At 57.6% G+C, this 20,140-nt stretch overlaps 7 protein-coding genes across 7 annotated transcripts; 5 read left to right on the top strand and 2 right to left on the bottom strand.

The window, feature by feature from the left end:
- The first annotated feature begins 1,565 nt into the window (after positions 1-1,565).
- On the top strand, positions 1,566-4,420 carry DICSQDRAFT_91208 (G-alpha-domain-containing protein). Its single transcript, XM_007369062.1, has 10 exons — positions 1,566-1,901; positions 2,364-2,384; positions 2,444-3,116; positions 3,185-3,306; positions 3,368-3,438; positions 3,500-3,674; positions 3,736-3,849; positions 3,912-3,997; positions 4,067-4,100; positions 4,156-4,420. The coding sequence occupies exons 1-10, from the start codon at positions 1,679-1,681 to the stop codon at positions 4,203-4,205; spliced, it is 1,569 nt and encodes a 522-aa protein (XP_007369124.1). The 5' UTR covers positions 1,566-1,678; the 3' UTR covers positions 4,206-4,420.
- A 193-nt stretch (positions 4,421-4,613) lies between these two features.
- Positions 4,614-6,076, top strand: DICSQDRAFT_156970 (histone-fold-containing protein). The gene is made up of 3 exons (XM_007369061.1): positions 4,614-4,927; positions 5,041-5,289; positions 5,389-6,076. Exons 1-3 carry the CDS (start codon positions 4,745-4,747, stop codon positions 5,440-5,442), a joined length of 486 nt encoding a protein of 161 aa, XP_007369123.1. The 5' UTR covers positions 4,614-4,744; the 3' UTR covers positions 5,443-6,076.
- Positions 6,077-6,104: 28 nt separating this feature from the next.
- DICSQDRAFT_139644 (uncharacterized protein) lies at positions 6,105-8,290 on the top strand. The gene is made up of 2 exons (XM_007369060.1): positions 6,105-7,128; positions 7,183-8,290. The coding sequence occupies exons 1-2, from the start codon at positions 6,496-6,498 to the stop codon at positions 8,077-8,079; spliced, it is 1,530 nt and encodes a 509-aa protein (XP_007369122.1). The 5' UTR covers positions 6,105-6,495; the 3' UTR covers positions 8,080-8,290.
- Positions 8,291-8,494: 204 nt separating this feature from the next.
- On the bottom strand, positions 8,495-10,511 carry DICSQDRAFT_139643 (WD40 repeat-like protein). Its single transcript, XM_007369059.1, has 8 exons — positions 10,420-10,511; positions 10,292-10,365; positions 10,122-10,237; positions 9,792-9,951; positions 9,181-9,736; positions 8,960-9,121; positions 8,801-8,902; positions 8,495-8,740 (listed from the first exon to the last, which is right to left on the bottom strand). The coding sequence occupies exons 1-8, from the start codon at positions 10,473-10,475 to the stop codon at positions 8,707-8,709; spliced, it is 1,260 nt and encodes a 419-aa protein (XP_007369121.1). The 5' UTR covers positions 10,476-10,511; the 3' UTR covers positions 8,495-8,706.
- Positions 10,512-10,733: 222 nt separating this feature from the next.
- DICSQDRAFT_129066 (uncharacterized protein) lies at positions 10,734-11,972 on the top strand (the record flags this gene model as incomplete). Its single annotated transcript, XM_007369058.1, has 4 exons — positions 10,734-11,316; positions 11,372-11,507; positions 11,586-11,758; positions 11,818-11,972. The coding sequence occupies 4 exons, from the start codon at positions 10,734-10,736 to the stop codon at positions 11,970-11,972; spliced, it is 1,047 nt and encodes a 348-aa protein (XP_007369120.1).
- A 796-nt stretch (positions 11,973-12,768) lies between these two features.
- On the bottom strand, positions 12,769-16,012 carry DICSQDRAFT_110694 (uncharacterized protein). Its single transcript, XM_007369057.1, has 16 exons — positions 15,960-16,012; positions 15,859-15,907; positions 15,712-15,807; positions 15,578-15,662; positions 15,432-15,522; positions 14,993-15,379; positions 14,548-14,928; positions 14,330-14,489; positions 13,795-14,250; positions 13,727-13,738; positions 13,619-13,670; positions 13,317-13,560; positions 13,224-13,265; positions 13,006-13,169; positions 12,902-12,953; positions 12,769-12,849 (listed from the first exon to the last, which is right to left on the bottom strand). The coding sequence occupies exons 1-12, from the start codon at positions 15,987-15,989 to the stop codon at positions 13,476-13,478; spliced, it is 1,884 nt and encodes a 627-aa protein (XP_007369119.1). The 5' UTR covers positions 15,990-16,012; the 3' UTR covers positions 12,769-12,849; positions 12,902-12,953; positions 13,006-13,169; positions 13,224-13,265; positions 13,317-13,475.
- A 535-nt stretch (positions 16,013-16,547) lies between these two features.
- Positions 16,548-20,006, top strand: DICSQDRAFT_139641 (uncharacterized protein). The gene is made up of 5 exons (XM_007369056.1): positions 16,548-17,047; positions 17,133-17,399; positions 17,461-18,166; positions 18,247-18,394; positions 18,465-20,006. The coding sequence occupies exons 1-5, from the start codon at positions 16,661-16,663 to the stop codon at positions 19,549-19,551; spliced, it is 2,595 nt and encodes an 864-aa protein (XP_007369118.1). The 5' UTR covers positions 16,548-16,660; the 3' UTR covers positions 19,552-20,006.
- Positions 20,007-20,140: the final 134 nt, after the last annotated feature.

Here is a 20,140-nt window from a genome sequence, read left to right as displayed (position 1 = left end):
GATTCGAGGGAACGATTCGGGAGACGATTCGAGAGGGGGGAATCCGCGATTCTGGCAGAATCGCGTCGAATCGCCGGTGCGAGTCTGGAGGAGCACCGCCCACCCGAATCGCGATTCTCTGTACTCGATTCCCTCAGTCCGACCTCGGATAAGCCCTCTTAAAATAGGTTATATGTCAAATTATTATTGGGGTTTGTCTTACGAGCGACCCTACTGCAACTTGAAGCTGGCGGCTTCTCTACTTTAATCAGAATCACTGGTGTACAGATTCCCTCCACCTTCAAATGTCCAACCAGACCGAAAGCCCTTCCTTTCAGAAAGTCCGGCCGTCTCACCTGGCAACCTGCTGCTGGCTCTAGCACAAAGACCGGGAATTGAGTGCGTCGTGTCTTGGTAAACTGAATATATTCGCTATGCGGGCCCGAGAGCTGTAACAAGGCATAGTAGGGGGAAGAACAACGCGGCACACGTCGAGAAACCATCGCGCGAGGATGCATAGATTACCTAATTCTGATATCACAGACGCCCGAAGGCCTGACCGACTCAAGAATCTATCCTGGAATCGACCCGTAGAAACGTGGGGTGGTCAAAGTGCCCACACGAATCCAGGACGATTCCCTTCCACCGAATCGCTGCAGAATCGCTTGTCGAACCGTCCTCCGAAACGCCATCTTTGACTACCCCTATTGTTGGGACGAAGCGTAGAGCGTGGTTGCCGCGAAGTGTGAGCATCGTGCTCGGCCACAAGGGCGTATCGCCTGCTTAGCACGGAACAGCGATCGGTCCACGTCGACGTACAAGCCTAAAACCATCGCGCATTGATGCACAACCATTCCTTGCAGTGCGACCCTGATAGCAACTGCGACCTTGGCTAGCGTTGGGAAGTTCCGTACCGCGCCGCACGAACGCCTCTTGACGTCGCGGAACAGTGCTCACAGGGACTGGAGCGTCTCTGCGTGCATGTGGTTAGCCGAGACTCGTACACTCATGTTGTGGAAGAGCGCCGACCATCGCATGTGCTGCGCGGCCAAATCGGACTCGGGCATTCGTGTAAGCAGCGACCCCCAAGGGACAGGAGAGCAATATTGATGGCGATCTGAGAGTTGTCAGGGTCTCAAGGCGATCAAGATCCCTGAGAAGGATCGGATAGACCGTTGTACCCTCCTGGCCGCAGTCGTACGCATCCCATGGATGACGACGGATGGCCAGGACTTGAGATGCAAACTGCGAATGATCTTACGAGGACTGCGCCTCAATCGCAACAGATGATCGCGCGCAGAGCCCGGGGAGCGCAGAAGGCGAGACGAGGAGACGGAAAGCATGGAGTACAGGCTGGTTCAGTTTGAGGGAATAGAGGGGAGAATGCGGTATCAAGGAATCTGGCAGATGGGAAGCGAGTGGGCGACGGTTGCACTGGTTTCAAGCTGTTGCAAGCTGCAAACACGCTGGCCGAATGCGCTCAGGGATGGTACTTATTACTAGCAAGTGATTCATATGTACCGAGAGCGCGTCTCTGCCTCCGACGCACCTGGCCCCTCCTACCGCACCCTGAGCGCCCCCTGCTCCTTTCTCTCCTCCACCCACGCCCTCCGTATCCTCCTTGTCTTCTGTCTGGCCCCCTCCTGCCGTTGGCCCCCTCCTGCCGTTGGCCCCCTCCTATCCACTCTGTCACACGACCATGTATAGCGCCCGTCGCTCACACGATCCCGAGGATCCCCTCGCGGCCGCGATAGCCCCGCCGCCTGGCGAAAGCCCAGAGGAGAAGGCAGCGCGACTGAGGCGCGAGGAAGAGGCGAAGCGCATCAACGACGAGATCGACGAGGGTCTTAAGCAGGACCGCGCAGCGTGGAAGAAGCACAAGAGCATGTTCAAACTCCTTCTCCTCGGACAGAGTGAATCCGGTACGTCCTTTCCCTCTTCCCCCTCTCCTCCTTCTCTCGCCTCTCTTCCCCGCCGCTTGCCTCCTCGTCCCTTCTTTCCTTGGTTTTATCATGCTTTGCCATCCCTCGCTCGCAGACATATCGGCCGTTGTACCCTGTCGTCCCTCCCCCGCTCTGAGATGTCGCGTGTGCATCGCTGCCCTTCATATCCTCCACATTGCTTCCATTCCCGAATGACGTCCTGTAAGCATGTTACGTCCTGGGGTGCGAGCACCGCCTGCGGCGTCTGTCCAATATGGTTCCGGCTGTGTACGCGCACGAAAGCGTGATTGTTCACAGATCAGCCACTTGGTCGGTGTAGCTTTCATGCGAGCTCCTCGGGCCACGCATTACGTTGAGGGTGCTCGGGTCTGCCTTGTCCGCAATATGTTGCTCAGACTCTCAACATTCGTGGCAGACGATGTGCTGACCTCTTGCCTGCAGGCAAATCCACAACACTAAAGAGTACGCGTCCATATACGTGGTGACGCAGTCGAGTGTCCCTGAACTGTACCCTACTGTAGATTTCCAGCTCGCATTTGCCCCTAAAGCATGGAAAGCGGAACGTGCTTCATGGCGCGCAGTCATTCAACTCAACCTCGTCCGCTCGATCAACAACATCCTCGATGTTCTCTCAGCGGAGATGTCCAAATCATCCAATCCCACCTCCCCGGCCACCTCCCCCGCTCTCCGCCCCATCACCACTGAATCTTCCGGGGCGGGGGGCAATGCCTCCCCCTCCCATACTCAATTCAGCCACACGCATGCGCTTCTGAAGCTCCGTCTCGCCCCACTACGTCGCGTCGAAGCCGACTTGAAACAACTGATCGGGGCAGCGACAGACGAAATCGGCGAGGAAAGTGCCTCTACCCCCCCGTTTTCCTCCGCAGGCGCAGGCGCCTCGGACGACTTGAACGCCGCTGCGCCGTTCGCTGAGGGCACGACGCGTCGGCGCCATGCAGAGTTCTACGTCCGCTCGAACGATACTTGGCGAGAGACCGTGCGGTCAGCGTACCACAAGCTCTCGGGGAACGAGGAGGCCGTGAGGGGGACCGTCGTGACGGACGGGTCCAAGCTGGAGGACGCGACCGAGATTATCGCGAGTTGCGCGGACGACATGAAGGCGCTCTGGGAGGATCAAGTCGTAAGGGACTTGCTGAAACGAAAGAGGATCCGCATGGAGCTCTCGCCGGGATTGTAAGCGTCGTGATCCTCGTGCTGCTGCTGAGACTCCAGCGGCTGCTCATGCTGGTTTTTGCCCGCAGCTTCCTCAACGACATAGACCGTATCACGCAACGCGACTACGAACCTTCGGACAACGACGTCGTGCGTTCGCGACTGCGCACAGTCGGCGTCCAAGAGTATAAGCTCGTGATGGAGAAGTATGGTGAGTCCGCTCCCTGCCTCTGTGTATGTCCAATATCCCGACGCTAGAGGCTTAACGCCAGAACGTTCAGCTCCCACTACTGAGGTCGCTCGAGAGTGGATGATCTATGATGTCGGCGGTTCGAGGACATCGGTACGTTCGGTCCTTGCGAAGTGCCTTTGATGGTGCTGGTGCTGATGGAATACGTGCCTAGCGTGCTGCATGGTACCCGTACTTTGACGACGCCAACGCCATTCTATTCCTCGCCCCTATATCTTGCTTCGACGAGCTGCTCGCGGAAGACCGCCGGGTCAACCGCCTGGAAGATTCGTTCCTGCTCTGGAAGGGCGTCATTCAGTCGAAGCTTCTTGCGAAGTGCATCATCATCTGTGCGTTTTCATCCGGTGCTTCTCGACGTTGCCCTGCTGATGCTTCGCGTTCACTCGCCAGTATTCCTGAACAAGTACGACTTGCTGGAGAAGAAGCTCGCGGCCGGTGTGAAGATCAACAAGTACCTGCCCAGCTTCGCTGAGCGCGAGAACTCTGCGACGGTGCTCGCTCACTGTAGGCTGTCCTGGAGCGCGTGTCGTCCGTTCTGGTGTCTGACGACGGCCTTCGTTTCCCAGATCTGCATCAGAAGTTCCGTGAGCAACACCGCGAGTACACACCGGACCCGACGAGGCCGTTTTACGGTTATGTCACCACTGCTATCGTGAGTATCGCTGAACCAGTGTGCTCGCCGCAGACTTCACATCCTGACCAATCTTCCGTCATATGCCAGGATACGAAAGCGACGGCATCGACACTGGCTTCCGGTGAGCTGATTTGTAATGCAATGCCATTGTACGTACTGACGGGTACTCTCCAAAGTGCGCGACGGTATACTTCGGCACAACCTCCAACGGGCTGACTTCGTGTGAGGCGCTGTTCGTGGATCTGGATGAACATATGTATGGGATTTCCGGTGTATCTATAGCGGGTTTTCTCTTATTCTCGAGGCTCAGCTACCTTATTGCTTATGTAGTAGCGTCCTTGCGGGACGTAGGATATGTCCTCGTCTAGTCTACTGTAGAGGGCACCGAGCCTTCGCACGGACCTAGTGATGGTTGAGACTGAGTATAGACATCGATTTTCTCGTCTCGACATGGAAGTCTGGTATTTCGACGAGTCAAGTAGATGATTGACACGGGGACGAGATGAACGACTGCCAGTCGATGCAGCTTGTCACACAGAGTCAATATACGGACGTCATATCACGTGGTGTGAATGCGCGGGCAGTGAGCGACAGTAGCGGTGGTTGTACATAGTCGGCCTCTGCCCCTCGCCTTGTGCTCCGTCGTTCACCACCTACCTCTGCCGCCGCCGCCAATATTCTCAACCTTTCTCTCCCAAGCCTTCTCAGGCAAGCGAGCCGCCCCTGAAAGCAGGGCCAAACCTTCCCGCTTCTGCCATCCTCAAGATGTCTGACTTCGCGCCCCCGCCCCCGCCCCCGCCTCAGAATATCGCACCGCAGAACATTGCGCCGGCCGCTCAAGAAGACGGCTCGGGCGTCGTCCCACAGGTCCCTGAAGATACCCCCGAACCTGTCCCCATCACCGAGCAGGACATCGGAGAATACCGCGAACAGGACCGCTTCCTCCCAGTGCGTCCCATCCTCTATTCCACCCGCCACACCAGCGGTGCCCACTCACCTCGCGTCCCATGCCACCTCGCGTCCTGCACCGCTTTCGTCCGCACTTGTTTCACCCCGGCCAGATCGCGAACGTCTCGCGAATCATGAAGGGTGCGGTCCCAGGCACGGCGAAGATCTCGAAGGAGGCCAAGGAGTGCGTGCAGGAGTGCGTGTCCGAGTTCATCTCCTTCATCACCTCCGAGGCGGCGGAGAAGTGCCAGCTCGAGAAGCGCAAGACGATCGGCGGCGAGGACATCCTCTACGCCATGGTCACCCTCGGCTTCGAAAACTACGCAGAGACGCTCAAGATCCACTTGGCCAAGCTCAGGCAGGTGCGTCCCGTCCTACTCTCCCCTCCCCTCCCCTCCGACACATCGCCATCCGAATCGAATCGAGACCCACGGCGCGTATTGATCAATGAGGGTCTCTAGCACCAGTCTACACCAGGCAACTCGCGCAATGCGGAAGGGAGCGCGGACGACTGAGCGTGGAGGTGAGACCCGTGAACGGTTCGGATATATATGATGTTGTATTCTATACAGGTGTGCGCACCCAGTTCCTGTTGTAACTACGGAATGCTCCCGCTGAGTCTCCGACCTTCTCTCTGCATATGTCTTATCCTTATGTAGATTATCGTCGCAGTCTTCCCGAATGCGGTGCCTCTATGGCGCACTCGCACTCGCTCCTCAGCTGCGCGCCTTTCTCGTCGGGCATCTGTTCTCGAGCTTTGTCGTCCGGTGGCTGTTCGGTCAATAGGTCTTTGAAAGTCGCCGTGAACGCCCTCGCGGAACCGTCCAGCCGCTGTTCGTCCTGTTCCTTGCGCGCGGTGGCCTCTTTGTCCATCCTACCGCACAGCTCCGCGGTGCTGGGTGGGCTGAAAAAGCAGGCAAAACGGGGTCAATAGCCATGCGAGGGGCTTGTGCGGCTCTTCGGAAAGCTGTAGGTCGGCGAGGATTGCATGGCCGTTCAAACGTACAGACGACACACTTGCTCTGAAAGACAGCTCACGTGGTTGGGTAGAGACGCTGGCGCGTAGCGAAGTACACGGTAGAGTAGAATGTATCAAACGTCGGTGGGCATCAGACTCTGCGGTGCTCCCCAGTGCTTAGCGGGATGACCTTGGAGTATAATGCGGCCGGCTGCACAGTCAGGCCTTGTCGGCGCAACGGTGACTTACTGTGCATTGGTGTACGCAGTTGTAGAGTGATGTACTGCGAACATGTCTATTGACGGCGCGCCTGTATCGTCTGGTGGATGGATGGGACCTATGTCTAGGTGAAGATATTGAGAGCGGGTTACGCGATGGGGAGTCCCCGACAGAGCGGCGGACTGTGTGGTTTGCTACATAAGCGCCCTGACGGCTGCATCCGGGATCCGGCTCTGGTCCCACCGCGACACTGTCTGTCTCTTGATTCTGCCCCATCGACTTGTGCTTGCACACGTATCCCCTCTTCGTCGTACCCAATAACCACCTCGCCCATCTCACCCACTCGCAGGCCGCTCACAGCACAAGTCTGTCGCAGCCGCCGCTCGACACAATGGCCACCATCCATTTCTCTTGGACCGACTCCTTCCAAGCCGCCGTCTCCTCCTGTCTCCCCTGCCTCCACTCCTCCGACCCCGCCTCAGACTCGGACGACCACCAGTCCCCACGGCCGCGTAACCCCGCCTTCGCACACGCCATCCCTCCCCCCCGCGCACGCCCAGACGAGCTCCAGGGCCTCCTCGCAGACACCGACGACGACGCCGACGCACTCTCGCTGCACACCAACCCCGGAGAGCGCCGCACGCGCAAGAAGCGGCGCAAGCAGCCCAAGCACATCCGCGTGTTCGGCTACGACCTCTTCGGCCGTACGCCCGCCGTCCAGCTCCCGGAGTCGGACGACGAGGATGGCGCACGCGCGTTGGGCGCACGGCGCGGTGCGGGAGATCGGGTGAGGACAATCTCGACGTCGACGCTCGACTCGGACGCGGCGCCCCTCGATGCGTCGACGATCGAGGAGCTGAGCGCGGCGCGGCACGCCGAGGCGCTGGCGAGGGAGGAGCAGGAGAGGCGGGAGAAGGAGGAGAGGAGGCGGAGGCGGAGGGAGAGGAGGGAGCTGAAGCGGGCTGCGATGGCGCGGGCCCTCGAGCTTCAGGCGAACGGCGAGCACGAGTTCGAAGGGTTCCAGGTGCGTCCGCCCTCTCACCACCCGACGTGATCTCATCTCATGGAGTGCGTTCAGGGAAGTGGACCCGTGTTTGGCGTCACGTCGCCCTTCAGCCCCAGTGCCGGCTCTGGGACGGGAACAGGCTCGGGTTCCATCACCTCCTCCCAGCAAGAGTTCGGGCCGTTCGCCCAAGGCCAGCCCGTCGAGCCCTTCGACCCCGACGCAGCCGAGGCCGCACGCGAGGCGGTCGAAGCCGAAGCAGACGGCGCCGACTTCGGCGGCGAGTCGTACACCTCCCGCCCGCGGAAAAGCAAGGGCAAGTCCCTGAACGGCGCCGGCACGATGTCCACCTCGGACACCCGCTCGTCCTCCAGCCGCGGCACGGGCTCCCAGGGATACACCTACGTCCCCGCCGGGCAGGGCGCGGCCCCGTACAACCACCAGTTCCTCGCCTCGCTGCAGGCCCCGACGCACATCCCCGGCATCCCGCGCTCGCCGCTGTCCCCGCTTTCGCAGGACGCCGACAGCGTGCCCCCGTCGCCGGCGTCCCCGAGCACCGCGAACGTGACGGAGCGCAAGAAGCGGCGCAAGTCCAAGTCTAGCAAGTCCCTCTCCGTCTCGACGTCCTCCCAGTCCGCGACGACCGCGACCGCGTCCTCGCTCACGTCTCCCCCGCCCTCGGAGCGCCCCCAGTTCGCGGCTCCGCGCATCGTCTCCCCCGGGCCCGGCGGCGCGCAGGACGACTTCGAGGGCTTCCCGGGCGACTTTGGCTCCTCGGACCTCCTCGTCGCTGGCGGGGCGTTGGTGGAGATGCACGCCGACCCAGCGGAGGACGACGACGGCGTCGTGCGGGCGGCGGCGAAAAGGAGCGAATACCTGCCCGTCGCTGGCTTCCCGAGCGCTGGCTTCCGCCGGAGCGACTCGCGGAACAGCGACATGGGCGTGTTCCTGGCGCACCGAGGAGACGAGTAAAAGTGCTACGGCGCCCTTCGGAATGCAAAGGAACATCGGATCGGATTACCACTGGACCAAACAATGCCTGAGCTTGGATACGCGGTTGGTATAGCTGTTCGCCACGTTTCTGCAGATCGAGCTTACCCTGCAGTACTCACTTACGATGCCTTCACGTTCTGTAACGACTAGTTAATGTACGGATGAATCATATGCCCTTCGTTGTCGAGACCCAAAATCCAATGTGCCTGCGGCATAGCTGCTGCAGGGATGCAGCCCGAAAAGAAGTACTTACCTGCTTAGAGTGCACGTGACCATGAGCTTCATGCCCATAGTGCACTCGTTAGCAGTGCATCAAGTCTTCAGCACAAGCAAAGCACACGTAGACTGGGCGTTGCCCAGAAGACGAGTTACGGCCGCTATATCCGAGAATGCTAATGATTACAAGTATGGTGGCGCTACGGTATCATGCAAGTCGTAACAAGCGCATCAGCATACCACAGTCCTCCAACATATGAGATGAACGAGACGGCCACGATGAGGACGCAAGACACAAACGAAAAGCAGGAACGAGGGCGAGAATGAATACCACAGGGTTACGGATCCATCGTGGAAGCGATATCTCCCGCGGCTCTGCTCCACGATCGCTCAATCATTCGTCTCATCGTTCGAGTCCAGCAGGCTACATAGGTGTTTATAGTCAGCCATCCATCAGCAGGGGGACGGCGATGAGGGCACATACCTATACTGCTTCATAAGCGAACACTCGCCGCCGTTCTCTAGGTCAATATTGTAGGAATAGAAGTAACCCTCCGATGAGATGACCATAACCTGTGGCATCGTCCTACAAAAGCAAGTGAGCGATTACGATAAACGATGACACTCGACCCCGAGTACTCACCCGCTAAGCGCCGCAATACACCGAGCACCGCTGGTGGGTAACCGCAAGAAGGCAAAATCTCGTGAGGGCTCCCACATCTCAGTGAGCGTGTTGGGCAAGTAGCCGCCAACAGACGACGTCAAATTCTTTGTGAGATGTAGTGATTTCCGTCGCAATGTTGATCTGAGGCATAGAAGCGGTCAATATGCGTCAAAGAACCGCTCAGCAAGGGATCCACATACGAGACACTGCTACCCTTCTTCTTGTCCACATACGCCTCGTATCCGCCGTCCAGACCCTGAGACCCTTCCCTGCTGTCGATAGATCCCGACGGGCTGGAAGGGCTCTGTGCGCCGACCCCAGACCCCCTCCCCTGCCCCTGCCCAAGCTTGAATATGTGCACGGTGTCGTGCGCGGAGCTTACGCACAGCAGCGTGGAGACGATGTTGAAGTTGATCGAGTATATGCGCGCCTCGCGCGTGCCCCTCCGGAACTGATAAAGCTTCTCCGCCCCCGGAATGCTCCAAACGCGGATCACCGTACCCTTCTCGGAGGCGGTCGCGAGTAGGGTGCCAGTTGAGTTGATGGAGAGGAAAGAGATGGGCGACTTGTGCGCCTGGATGACATTCGCGACAGTGAGTGAGCGCGTGGAAAAGAGGAGGACGTCGCCCGTCGAGGGCGCGGTGGCGGGCGGGCTTGGCTGTTGCGTCGCTGACGCCTGGGAGAGAGCAGGTGAGGGGACGGGGGAAGGGTATGCGAGGTAAGAGTTGTCGGCGGAAGGGGATAGGGCGACGATGGCTTGGCAGGATATAGGTACCGGAACGAACGCGTGAGGATATATGAAAGTACTCACCGTTTGGATTGGGCGTCGTCTCAATTACGTGGAGAAGCTTCATGTTCGAAATATCATAGATGTAGATCTCGACCTCGAGGACGATGACGAGCGTCTTGCGGTTGAGCTTGACGGCGAGGATGGAGGAGGGGAAAAGAAGCTCGCAGATCATCGATTGCCTCTGTGCGTGCAGGGAGAAAAGAAGCATGAGAGGCCGGTTCCGATGCGGAAGAGAGGGCACCCCAGGGATTCACTGAGAGCGTGCGCACTATCCAATGCAAGGTCACAGTGCCGGAGGACAGCGCTCCAACATGACGGGGTATAACGGAGTGTGTTCGAGATCATACACACCTTAGTATTGACGATCTGGAGCTTCCGTGGACTAGATTGCGGATGGTCCGCAGCGCCGACCAAGGCGAGCAAGGATGTACAGAACAGCATCTCGACAATCCCTCGTGCTCCGTCGTCTACCGTGGATCAGTCAAGTCAGCGGAGGAGAAAGCCATGCATAGTACACGCACTCATTGTATACACCCGTCCGAAAGGGTCGCAGTTGGTGATGCTATAACCCTTCTTCGTCCCTACGGATACGCACCTGTATGGGTGTGTTCAGTACGTCATTCAATAGGATGATTTGTACAAGGCCCACGTGAAGTCTTGGTTGAAATTCGCAAATAGCATGTTAGGATTGAGACGCTCGGCCATGACGGACGAAGTGAAGGCCTCGAAGAGGATCCTGACGTCGGCGGAGACGGTAGTGGTCGTTGCTCGAGTCCTTGAGTCGGTAGGCCCTCGGATACTGTGACATTGTGTCACACTGTGACTCATGCCCGTCACTGCTTCAAGGACTCGTATGTGCCGCAGTTGCGTGGGCCAACGCTTGTCCTCTTCTTTCTTCCTCTGTCCTTGCTCTAGTTACGCCCCCACCTGTCTCAGCGCACCTCCTGCATTCTTTGAACGACAATGTCTACGCGGGAAACGCCTCCTTCGACCACTCGGACTTCTACGCCCCATTCTGATGAAGAACTCGACGTTGTTTTGCGCGAGCGATATGCGGAGCGCATCCGTGAGCTTGCGCGCGTTCCAGAGCAGATACAAGCAGCCTATCGAGACACATGGCAGCAGTACTACGTTTGGGAGCCGGCATATTGTGAGCGAACGCTGCGGAACCTGCGGACTACTGATCCTTCGTCTGCCTTTGCCCTCGACGACTTTCTCTCGGACTTCGGAGATCTATCTGATGTCGACAATTCCATAGAAGGGGAGGGCAATCGTGTCTTATATGAGCAGTGGATTGTCGATTACGATGAAGTGATCTACAACGCCGGTGCCATGGAAGAAACCTCCCTTCCTCCTTGTAAGGATTGCGCCTACCCGAAGTATGAGTCATGCACACCGGCGACACGGAACATCAAGCATGAGCTAGACGTTAGGATCCTACAGTACATGCCCTATGACGATCCTAGCTTCCTTCAGCATGATCTCGAAGAGTTCGCCCGGAAGCACGACGTATTTGCTTGGCAGCACTCGTGGTATGACGTTGACTGTAAGTCGCTATCTACCGATTTCCCCTCATTGATGGTTTAATCAACTGTCTGCAGTCAAGCTCATCGCTCTGGAGGCTGTCTACAGACTTCACAGTGCTGGACTCTCCCCGGAGGTGCTGGATCAATACTCCGTGGACTTCTTCCCTTCAATTGATGGTTCGTCTGGGTTGAGCGCTTCCATGCACCATCGGTATGTTTTCTCTCGCTCCGTATACGGGCGTTGTCTTCGTAGCGTTAGTGAACATGTACAACGCGTCAATATATCCAGTGATCTCCTCCAATGGGGAGACTCCTACTCGTCCGACTCATCCGCTCAGGTCTCTGCGCTGAATAAACTCCGGCCGTCGTCGGCGTCGCCGCACCTTGGTAAATCTGTGGACGATATGACGACCTCGTTTTGTGCTAGCGCAAATTGTCACGAAGCCTTGTGCATGCTGCACAGTAAGTATGGTAGCATCAGAATGTCCTATCTGGTTCCGTCTCTGATGAAATCTGGGTAGGGCAGCGCTATCCGCCCTTTGCCCTCGATCCCGCCACCGGGAATCACAAGGACCTCCGGAGGGTGACTATATGTGGTCCGAATTGCTTCCGCTCACGAGAGGCCGAGAAATATCCTGTTAGTATCGCAGCTAATGCCAACCTCAACAGAGACTAATCTGACTCATGACGAGCGCAGGATGTTGTAGAAGTGAACCAGGAAATATATGAAGCGCTCAAGTTGTTCCCCAACGAATCGAGCTGCACAATTGCTAAATTATGCAAGACTACTTGTATCGCTGTAAGCCCGATATACAGTGCACGTGTACCCTTTTTTGAATACCATATCAGGTTTTCGTCCACAGGGAGCTTGTCCTTCCGGACGAAGACATACCCAATTCTTTCTCGCCTAGGTGGCATCCGAGCGCTTTAGCGAAGTAATCCCCAGCTGCCCTCATCGTTGGCTGTTTGGGTGGACTGACGAGTATACAGGCTTCCGTTTTGCATTCATAAGGGCCCTTGCGAAGTTTGGAACGGGTGCATTTGTTCGAGAAAGAAGCATAAGTGCCAAAGACGATGCAGATGTCAATGTAAGTCAATAGGTGTTGACGTCCATCGATACTGACGGGTGTCAGGCCAATCGACGCGAGCTATCGGATGCCGGTGTAGAGATTGTATCAAGGAAACCTGCCCCTGTCATTTAAGGGGTATGGAATGTAGCCCTGAATTCTGCATTTCAAGGTCAGTATGACATCCATCTCGACCAATAGTGTCAGAAGCTGACGCCAATGCAGTAAGCCATGTGCTCATTTGGTCGGCAGTGTGACTTGTGACCTGAACAGAAGTGACAGGAATGAAGGCAAAGGGAAAGAAGAGGAGCAAGCATAGATGCTCATTCATGACACTACAAACAAGAATGCCAAAGGTAAGAGGCGCCACCCTTTCCACCATACAAACATCTGAACTTGTGCATCAGAAGCTTGCGGTTTATCAGGGTTCATTTGGGTTAGGAACCTTTGCTACCAGTGATATTCCCAAAGAGAGCCTACTTGGGGGTATGTTCCATGGTTACGTATCGCAAGCATGCCGTGGCTGACGCAATATTAGAGTATATTGGAGAGTACTTCACCATGCCTCTAACTCAGCGCGCAAGGGATAGGTCTGGCCACACGTTTACTGCGTTCCTTTGGTGTAGCTGAAGCGACTTACAGGGCAGACGAAGCACAAAAAATGGTCTTCCAGCATAGGGGGTTGAATTATCTGTTTGGTCTCAACGGTGATCAGGACTCTGTCCTTGATGCTGCCACAGTTGGGGACCCTACTCGGTGCTTGAATCATCCCCCAAAAGGCACTAAACCCAATGCAGCAGCGGAGGGTGAGTCTTGAGACACCAAAATACAGCTGATAGATCCTTACTTCCCAGCTACAGAAATTAATGTTGATGGAGATGTCAAGATATATTTCACGACCGGTGAATTATCTCTACCTTGGAGTATGCCTCACAGCTAATGGTGTTGAGCAGGGAAAAAACTTGTGAAGAAAGGCCGAGAGCTCCTGCTCGACTATGGCGAATCCTATTGGGGGCCTAGCAACAATGACAAGAACGTTTCAGACGATGAATCACAATGAGCTCCGCAGATGTTGTACACGTTGACCTAGCCGTGATGATATACTCTAATAACTACCAGCCCCATCCAGCTTGTTGTAATAGGGTGTTAGTGAGCTTCTCCTGTGGTGGAGGCAATGGCAGTGTGCTTGTGCCACCGCTGAACGAGGCATCCACAAGTTAGCGCTCGAGTACATGAACTCAGATAAGAGACCTACGTATAGAACCCCTTGATCAAGTTCTCGACATCCTCAGGAGGCATCTTGATGTCTACAGAGTGTGTCAGACCCAACCCCGTGCTGACGTCTCCATCACGAAACACATACACTTCTGTGGGTCTGAAGAGGAGACACATCAGCATAAGCCCTGACGTCTGAGAGATCAGCGCACTCACTCTTGCTGAACTCCTTCCCGAGATTCCGCTGAATAAACCTCTGCAACGACGGCACGACGAGCTTGACAGCCTCGTCCGCAACCGTCGCCCGCCCATCCGGGTCGTCCACGAGCACCCGCGCCATCTGGTGCCGCTCCGTGACCTCGTCGAGCAGATCGAAGAACCGGGTGAATTTCTCCTTGACCGCGCTCTTGCCCTTGTCCTTCTCGTCGATGAGCGTCTGGAGGAGCGGCGAGAAGTTGGCCTCGAAGTAGCCCGCTTTGGCGATGCGGAAGTTGGAGTTGAGCAGGTCCTGCGACGGGCGCGAGAGGATCGCGGCCACGTCCGAGCGCTCAACGAGGAGCTGCGTGCGGAGGAAGGAGACGTTATTGAGCAGGAAGATCGCGCCGAACGCGGGGCGCTTGCTCGTCCGCGAGAGCGAAATCAGAGACTGGATCACGGCGTTGACGACGTCGTCTGTGTCGCATTGGGGTGGTCAGCGCATACGCGGAGGGGAAGGAGAGGGGAAGGAAGGCGAGGCAGACGTGGGACGCACATGTGAAATGTTCGAGCACGGTTTGCTCGTCGACGTCGGCAGCCTTCGTCTTGCCCACCTGCGTCCCCTCGCCCATCTTCCAGTTGCCGTCACCAAGGGTCAGAAGCGCCGACGCCGCAGCATCGCGCACTGCCAATAATCGCTCGAGGTACTGGACGGTCTGTCGTCCACGGAATATGAGAAACAAGCGGGGACGACTCCAGTGACAGTAGACACACCGATATTGTGAACTCTGCGAGCCCAGTCCCGATCTCTCCGCCTTTCCCCAAACCTGCCATCCGGATATCGGCCAAGACCTCGGGGAAACTACGCAGGCACGACGCGCGAATGGAATGGAGGCCGTCCTTCAGTTCGTTCTCCTTGCGATCTGCTCGCCGCGTCATGACGTCGCTCCACCGCGCTCCTAGCGAAGTTAGCGAGGAGTAAGCGGACAGCGCAAAGAAGGTATTCCTATTCAGGTTGCGCTTGATCAGGGAACCGAGCGACCCGAGTGTGGAGGTGAAGAGAGAGGTGAGTGGAGAGATGAGGGTGGCGTATGTTGAGCTAAGGGCGTTCGGGGCGTTCAGCGGAGCGAGTTCGAGTAGGAGGTCGTACTCTTCCTGTGAAAACCCGGGGGGAGGTTCTGATTACAACAAAAGAGGGAGTCGAACGAGATGAACGTACCTCTGCGACACTGAGCATATTCTCAGTCCACCTGCCCACCTCCTGACCTGCAGCAACGCCGTCGATAGTCTCCGCCCTATCGACCAACCGCTTCCCGAACGTCTCCAGGCACTTCCGCACCCAAGCTCCACGCATATCGCCATACCCCTTCTGTGCATCCTTTAATGCGGATTGTATCCCAGGCGCAGCCGGATGCGATGGGTACGTCGCGGGTAGTGGGAGCGTACGGAGGAAAGCGACAAGCGGACGAAGGGTCGTAAGGAGATGCGCGGGGAACGGTATGGACGAGAACTCGGCGCCGCCGGGTGGTACGCCCGACGACCCTTCCGCGACAAGCTTCGTGTACAGCTGAATGAGCTTCTTCGCGCCGCTTTCTACGAGACGCGCCTGCGCGCTGTGGGTCAGAGGCAACATGGCGACGAGGCCGGTGTAAGCGTACTTTGTCCCGGGAGTCTGCGCTGTTGAATGCGACGCTCGCGTTCATACGCTCCAGCACCTCAGTGTATGCAGTGAGTTGGTTTGGTTGAGGACTTCATGACATTGTTCAGACTCGCCATCAATATACTCTGGGCGGGAAGTGCGTACCCTCGTAAGATCAGGGCCTCCTCCGCTGCAACGCCTTCATGGTAGCTCGCGATCTCGTCAATCTTCTGCAATGTATTGTCGATATCTGGGGCAAGGTTATAAAGGACCAGATTGAGCGAGCGGCCCATACGTACTGTTCGCTCTTCTCGTGAGCAGCTGTGTGGAGGTGTAGAGCGGGAGGATAGACTTCTCAAGTTTTACCAGTCGAGTATCGAAGCTGGATAGGATCGCTACCGAAACATGGAGCGAGCCGCCCGCATTGGGAGCTTAGCGACACTCACAAGTCATACGCTGTGATATTTGCCTAGTCTTGTTGAGGTTCTGCTCAAGCTGCAGAAGACAGTCACGGCCAGCGGCAGGTGGATCCCGATGTGGCACATACCAGCTCGATTTCAGCAGTCTCATCATCCATGGTATATGAAATGTAGGTCCAAGGGTATTTGAGTAAACTACAACAAGTCCGAAGAGTACGATCCGAACGGTGCAGAGGGACTATGATAAAGTCGCTGAGCGGCGAGGGTAAGACAGTGGATGGTGGCTGAAGCTTAGTCGTCGAGTTCGCAGCAGAGAAGCTGGACGGGGAAGAATACAGCGAGATAGCAAGCGCAGTCAAGAGGCGCAGACGATACGAGGGTGTGCTTGGAAGGAGAACGGAAGAAGTGGATTGCGAGCGGTCAGAACGACGCGCCCGCAGGCAGGGCGTACTCGACATGCACAGGACCGCCATCAGCTCGCCTATGATGATATTGACTCTTTCCAACTCACCGCTCGGACCTCCGACATTGCTCGACGAGGACAGTCGAGTCAGAACTCCCGGACGCGCGCAAGATATATAGCTGCAGCTTCAGCTTCAGCTGCAGCATCCTGAACAGAAGCTCTCCGTGTCTAGAGCGTTCCGCCATCCTACCCCGCATCATCCACGCACGCAACCTCGTCACCACCGCCTTCCAACGTCCCGCTCTCCGCGGTGCTACAATTGAGGCATTCGGGGACTTGGTATTCGTGAATCCTTTGTCAAGACCACGCACACCCTCGGTGGCTCGCACGCTTGACCCCTCTCAGTGGAACATCTACCAAATTAACATGGCCTCTCCCAAATCACCCTCCCCTCCGCCAGTCGTCGCTGGCGAACAGCAGCCAGCGCATATTGAGGAGCTACAGCAGCTGTTCGCATCCGTCACAATCGACCAGGATGACCATGAACTGATTGAAGCCCTCAAGACCCTGTCCAAAAAGGCCCCCAAGCTCGTCAAATCGACCGAGTATCAGGCACCTGCGATTCCCAGCATCTTCGTACGGAGCTGGAAGATGAACGAATTCAAGTACTATGATATCCCCTCTCCCTTCCCAACCCTCGCGCGCGGTCTCTTCACGCAGGACGTCAAGAACGCGTCCGGGAAGACGAAGCATCGGATTGTCGCGCGAGGATACGACAAGTTTTTCAATATCGGTGAGGTACCGTGGACAACGGTGAGTATCCTATTGCTATCCCCAGTGTCGCGTGCCATTGCCATTGCTGCCGACCCGTGCGGACGACGCTGATCTCCCAAATCAGTGGGCTGCACTTGAGTCACACACAGCTCCTCCGTATACCCTCACCCTCAAGTCAAATGGATGTATCATATTCATTGCCGCCCTCACGCCTACGAAGCTCCTCGTCACTTCCAAGCACTCTCTCGGACCTAGCCCAGGCAGCAGCGGCGCGAAGTCGCACGCGGAAGTCGGCGAGCGGTGGCTGCGAAAGCACCTCGCGGCAGCCGGCAAGACCGAGGAGCAGCTCGCGCAGACCCTATGGGAGAAGAATTGGACTGCAGTCGCTGAGGTGTGTCCTATCTCATGCATTCCTGATCTGCTGAAGGGTGAACAAAGTTGTATGTGCATAGCTCTGCGACGACTCCTTCGAGGAGCACGTCCTTCCCATCAGCGCAGAAAAAACTGGCCTGCACCTGCACGGCCTCAACGCCTGCACGGGCGCGTTTCAAACGCAGCCCCAGCCCGTCGTCGACGCCTTCGCGCGCGAATGGGGCTTCATCCCCACCGCGTCCACCGTCCTCAACACCATCCCCGAAGTGAAAGCTTTCACCGAGGAGATCGCGCGCTTGGGTGAGTGGAACGGAGAGGCCCTCGAGGGCTTCGTCGTCCGCACGCACGTCACCGTCCCGCCCACCAGGGGCGAGAAGCCCGCGTCGCTCTCGCCCTACCCCGCGGGGTCGTCGTTCTTCTTCAAGGTCAAGTTCGACGAGCCCTATCTGATGTACCGCGACTGGCGCGAAGTAACGAGGACGCTGCTGGGCAGGGGCCCGAGCCCGGGGAACGTGCCGAAGGGGAAGCTGCGCCGCCCGGAGACGAAGCTGTACGTCGAGTGGGTGTGTGGCGAGATCAAGCGCGACAGGAGCCAGTTCGAGGGCTTCAACAAGGGCAAGGGCATCATCGCGACGCGGGAGCGGTTCTTGAAGTGGAAGGAGAGCCACGAGGGGAAGAAGGCGGAGGTCGGGGCGGAGAAGGTGCCGGAGGAGACGGGCCTTGCGCAGGACGTGGATCTGATGAAGGGCAAGGTCATTATCATGCCGGTAGCAGTCCCTGGCGTTGGTGAGCCCTCATGTTTTCCTGTTGTTCAGGATATAACATTTTGTGCCTTGTCGGTCTCACACGGAAACATGGTGCTGCAGGTAAAACAACGATCGCGGTCGCGCTCCAGCATCTGTTCGGGTTCGGGCACATTCAAAGCGACGACATTTCGGCGAAGAAGGCCGCTCCGATCTTTATCAAGAACGTCGTCCAGGCTCTGAAGACGCACGACGTCGTTATCGCTGATAAGTAAGTCGTCCTCTCTTTACACGCTGTCTAAGATTATTGCGGAGCCCCTACTGAACTCTTCACACACCAGGAACAATCACCTGAAGCAGCACCGCGACCAGCTCCGCGAGGCCGCACAGAAGTTCAGCCCGCCCGCACGGCTCCTCGCTCTCGACTGGTCCTTCGACCTCCCGCTGTCCACGGTCCACCGGATCTGCGGCGACCGCATCGTCGCGCGCGGGGACAAGCACCAATCGCTCCACGCCGATTTATCAGGCAAGTCGCACGAGGACGTGATCTGGCAGTTCCTCAAGCGGGCCGAGGAGCTCCAGGACTCCGAGGCGGACGTCGTCGTCAGCATGGACGTCGAGGAGCCGCTCGAGGACGCGCTGGCTCGGGCAGTCGGGGCGATCGTGAAGTACCTCGGGAAGGAGCAGCCAGATCCCGAGCGCATGGGCCAGGCGCTGGCGGTTGCGCGCGCGTACGAACCGCGCAGCAGGGGCAAGAGGCGTGCAGATATCGGCGGAGGCGGCGGCGCAGGCAGGAAAGCAGCCAAGGACAGCGCCGATAAGGCAGAGCAAGCGCAACCACCAGCGTCGAGCAAGAAGGCCGGCAAGGCAAAAAGCCCTCCGCGGTACTACGGCATCCTCGCAGAAGTCGACCTGCAGGGCGTCGTCGGGCCCGCGATCGAGGGCGCGGTGGGGAACCTACCTTCCGAGGCGCGCAAGTTCTGGGACGACCTCGTGCGCGAGGAGCGGGTGCAGAAGCGGCCGCACGTCACGGTCGTGCACTCCAAGTCGCTCCCGAAGGAGGGCGAGCTGTGGGAGCTGTGCCGTGCGGTCGACGCCCTGCCGCGCCCGCCGCTGTTCAGCTTCCGCCTGGAGCACGTCGTGTGGAGCGAGCGTATCATGGCGGCGACGGTGGTCGACCTCGCCGTCGCTGCAGACGACCCGGGGGAGGTAGACAAGGAGGCGGTGCAGTTCGTGCTCCACTTGCCAGACGAGGTGAAGCAGCGGCTGCATATCACGGTGGGGACGAGGGACAAGAACGTGCCGCCGGTGGAGGCGAGGGACCTAGTGACGGAGTGGAAGAGGGACGCCACGGCTCACCCAGGCGTGTGGGCGGTGCCCCTGAAGGACGTCTGGGTCAAAGGACGCGTCAAGGGCCTGCACAACTAGACGCGGTGCCGCCGACGGGGAGACTGCGCGCATGGTCAGGGTCGAAGGTGGCTTTGGCCGAGAATGGACGGTATGGACAAGATGATGAACTACTGAAGGACCCCCGGCAATAGGCCCAAATGTATGATCCAAAATCCTTGAATCCGGCCAAAATTGTCCGATGGATCAGGCCTTGTCTGAGGCCAAATTCGTCCGGATTTGACCAGGCCTCCCGATTTTCGCTCAAATTTGGCCGGACTCTGGATCAGGCCATCGGGAGGTCCAAAATTATCCGGATTCGCTGGATCAGGCCTCCTGAAAGCAGATTTTCGTCGGGGACCGCTGTAACCATGCTGATATTGACTACAGGTGTGGGATAGCATGCAGGAGAGGTCGTAGATAGAGGTATAATGTAAGGACGCAAGGAGGGCACTCTAGATGTCCGGCGCTACATCCACCGAAGAGTGTACGAAGGGTCTCGTTCGGAGGATCTTCGCTGAATGCATGTGAGGCCTTCTGAGAGGTGAGTGCCGATGGACGAGGGGGAAGATCTGTGCAGAGCAAATGCAGCACGGAATTGTGGGGGTTGGGCATGAGGTGTTGTATTCCG

Source organism: Dichomitus squalens (assembly GCF_000275845.1).
Source record: "Dichomitus squalens LYAD-421 SS1 unplaced genomic scaffold DICSQscaffold_43, whole genome shotgun sequence".
Classification (NCBI taxonomy): domain Eukaryota; kingdom Fungi; phylum Basidiomycota; class Agaricomycetes; order Polyporales; family Polyporaceae; genus Dichomitus; species Dichomitus squalens.
This window is presented reverse-complemented; position numbering and strand designations above follow the sequence as displayed.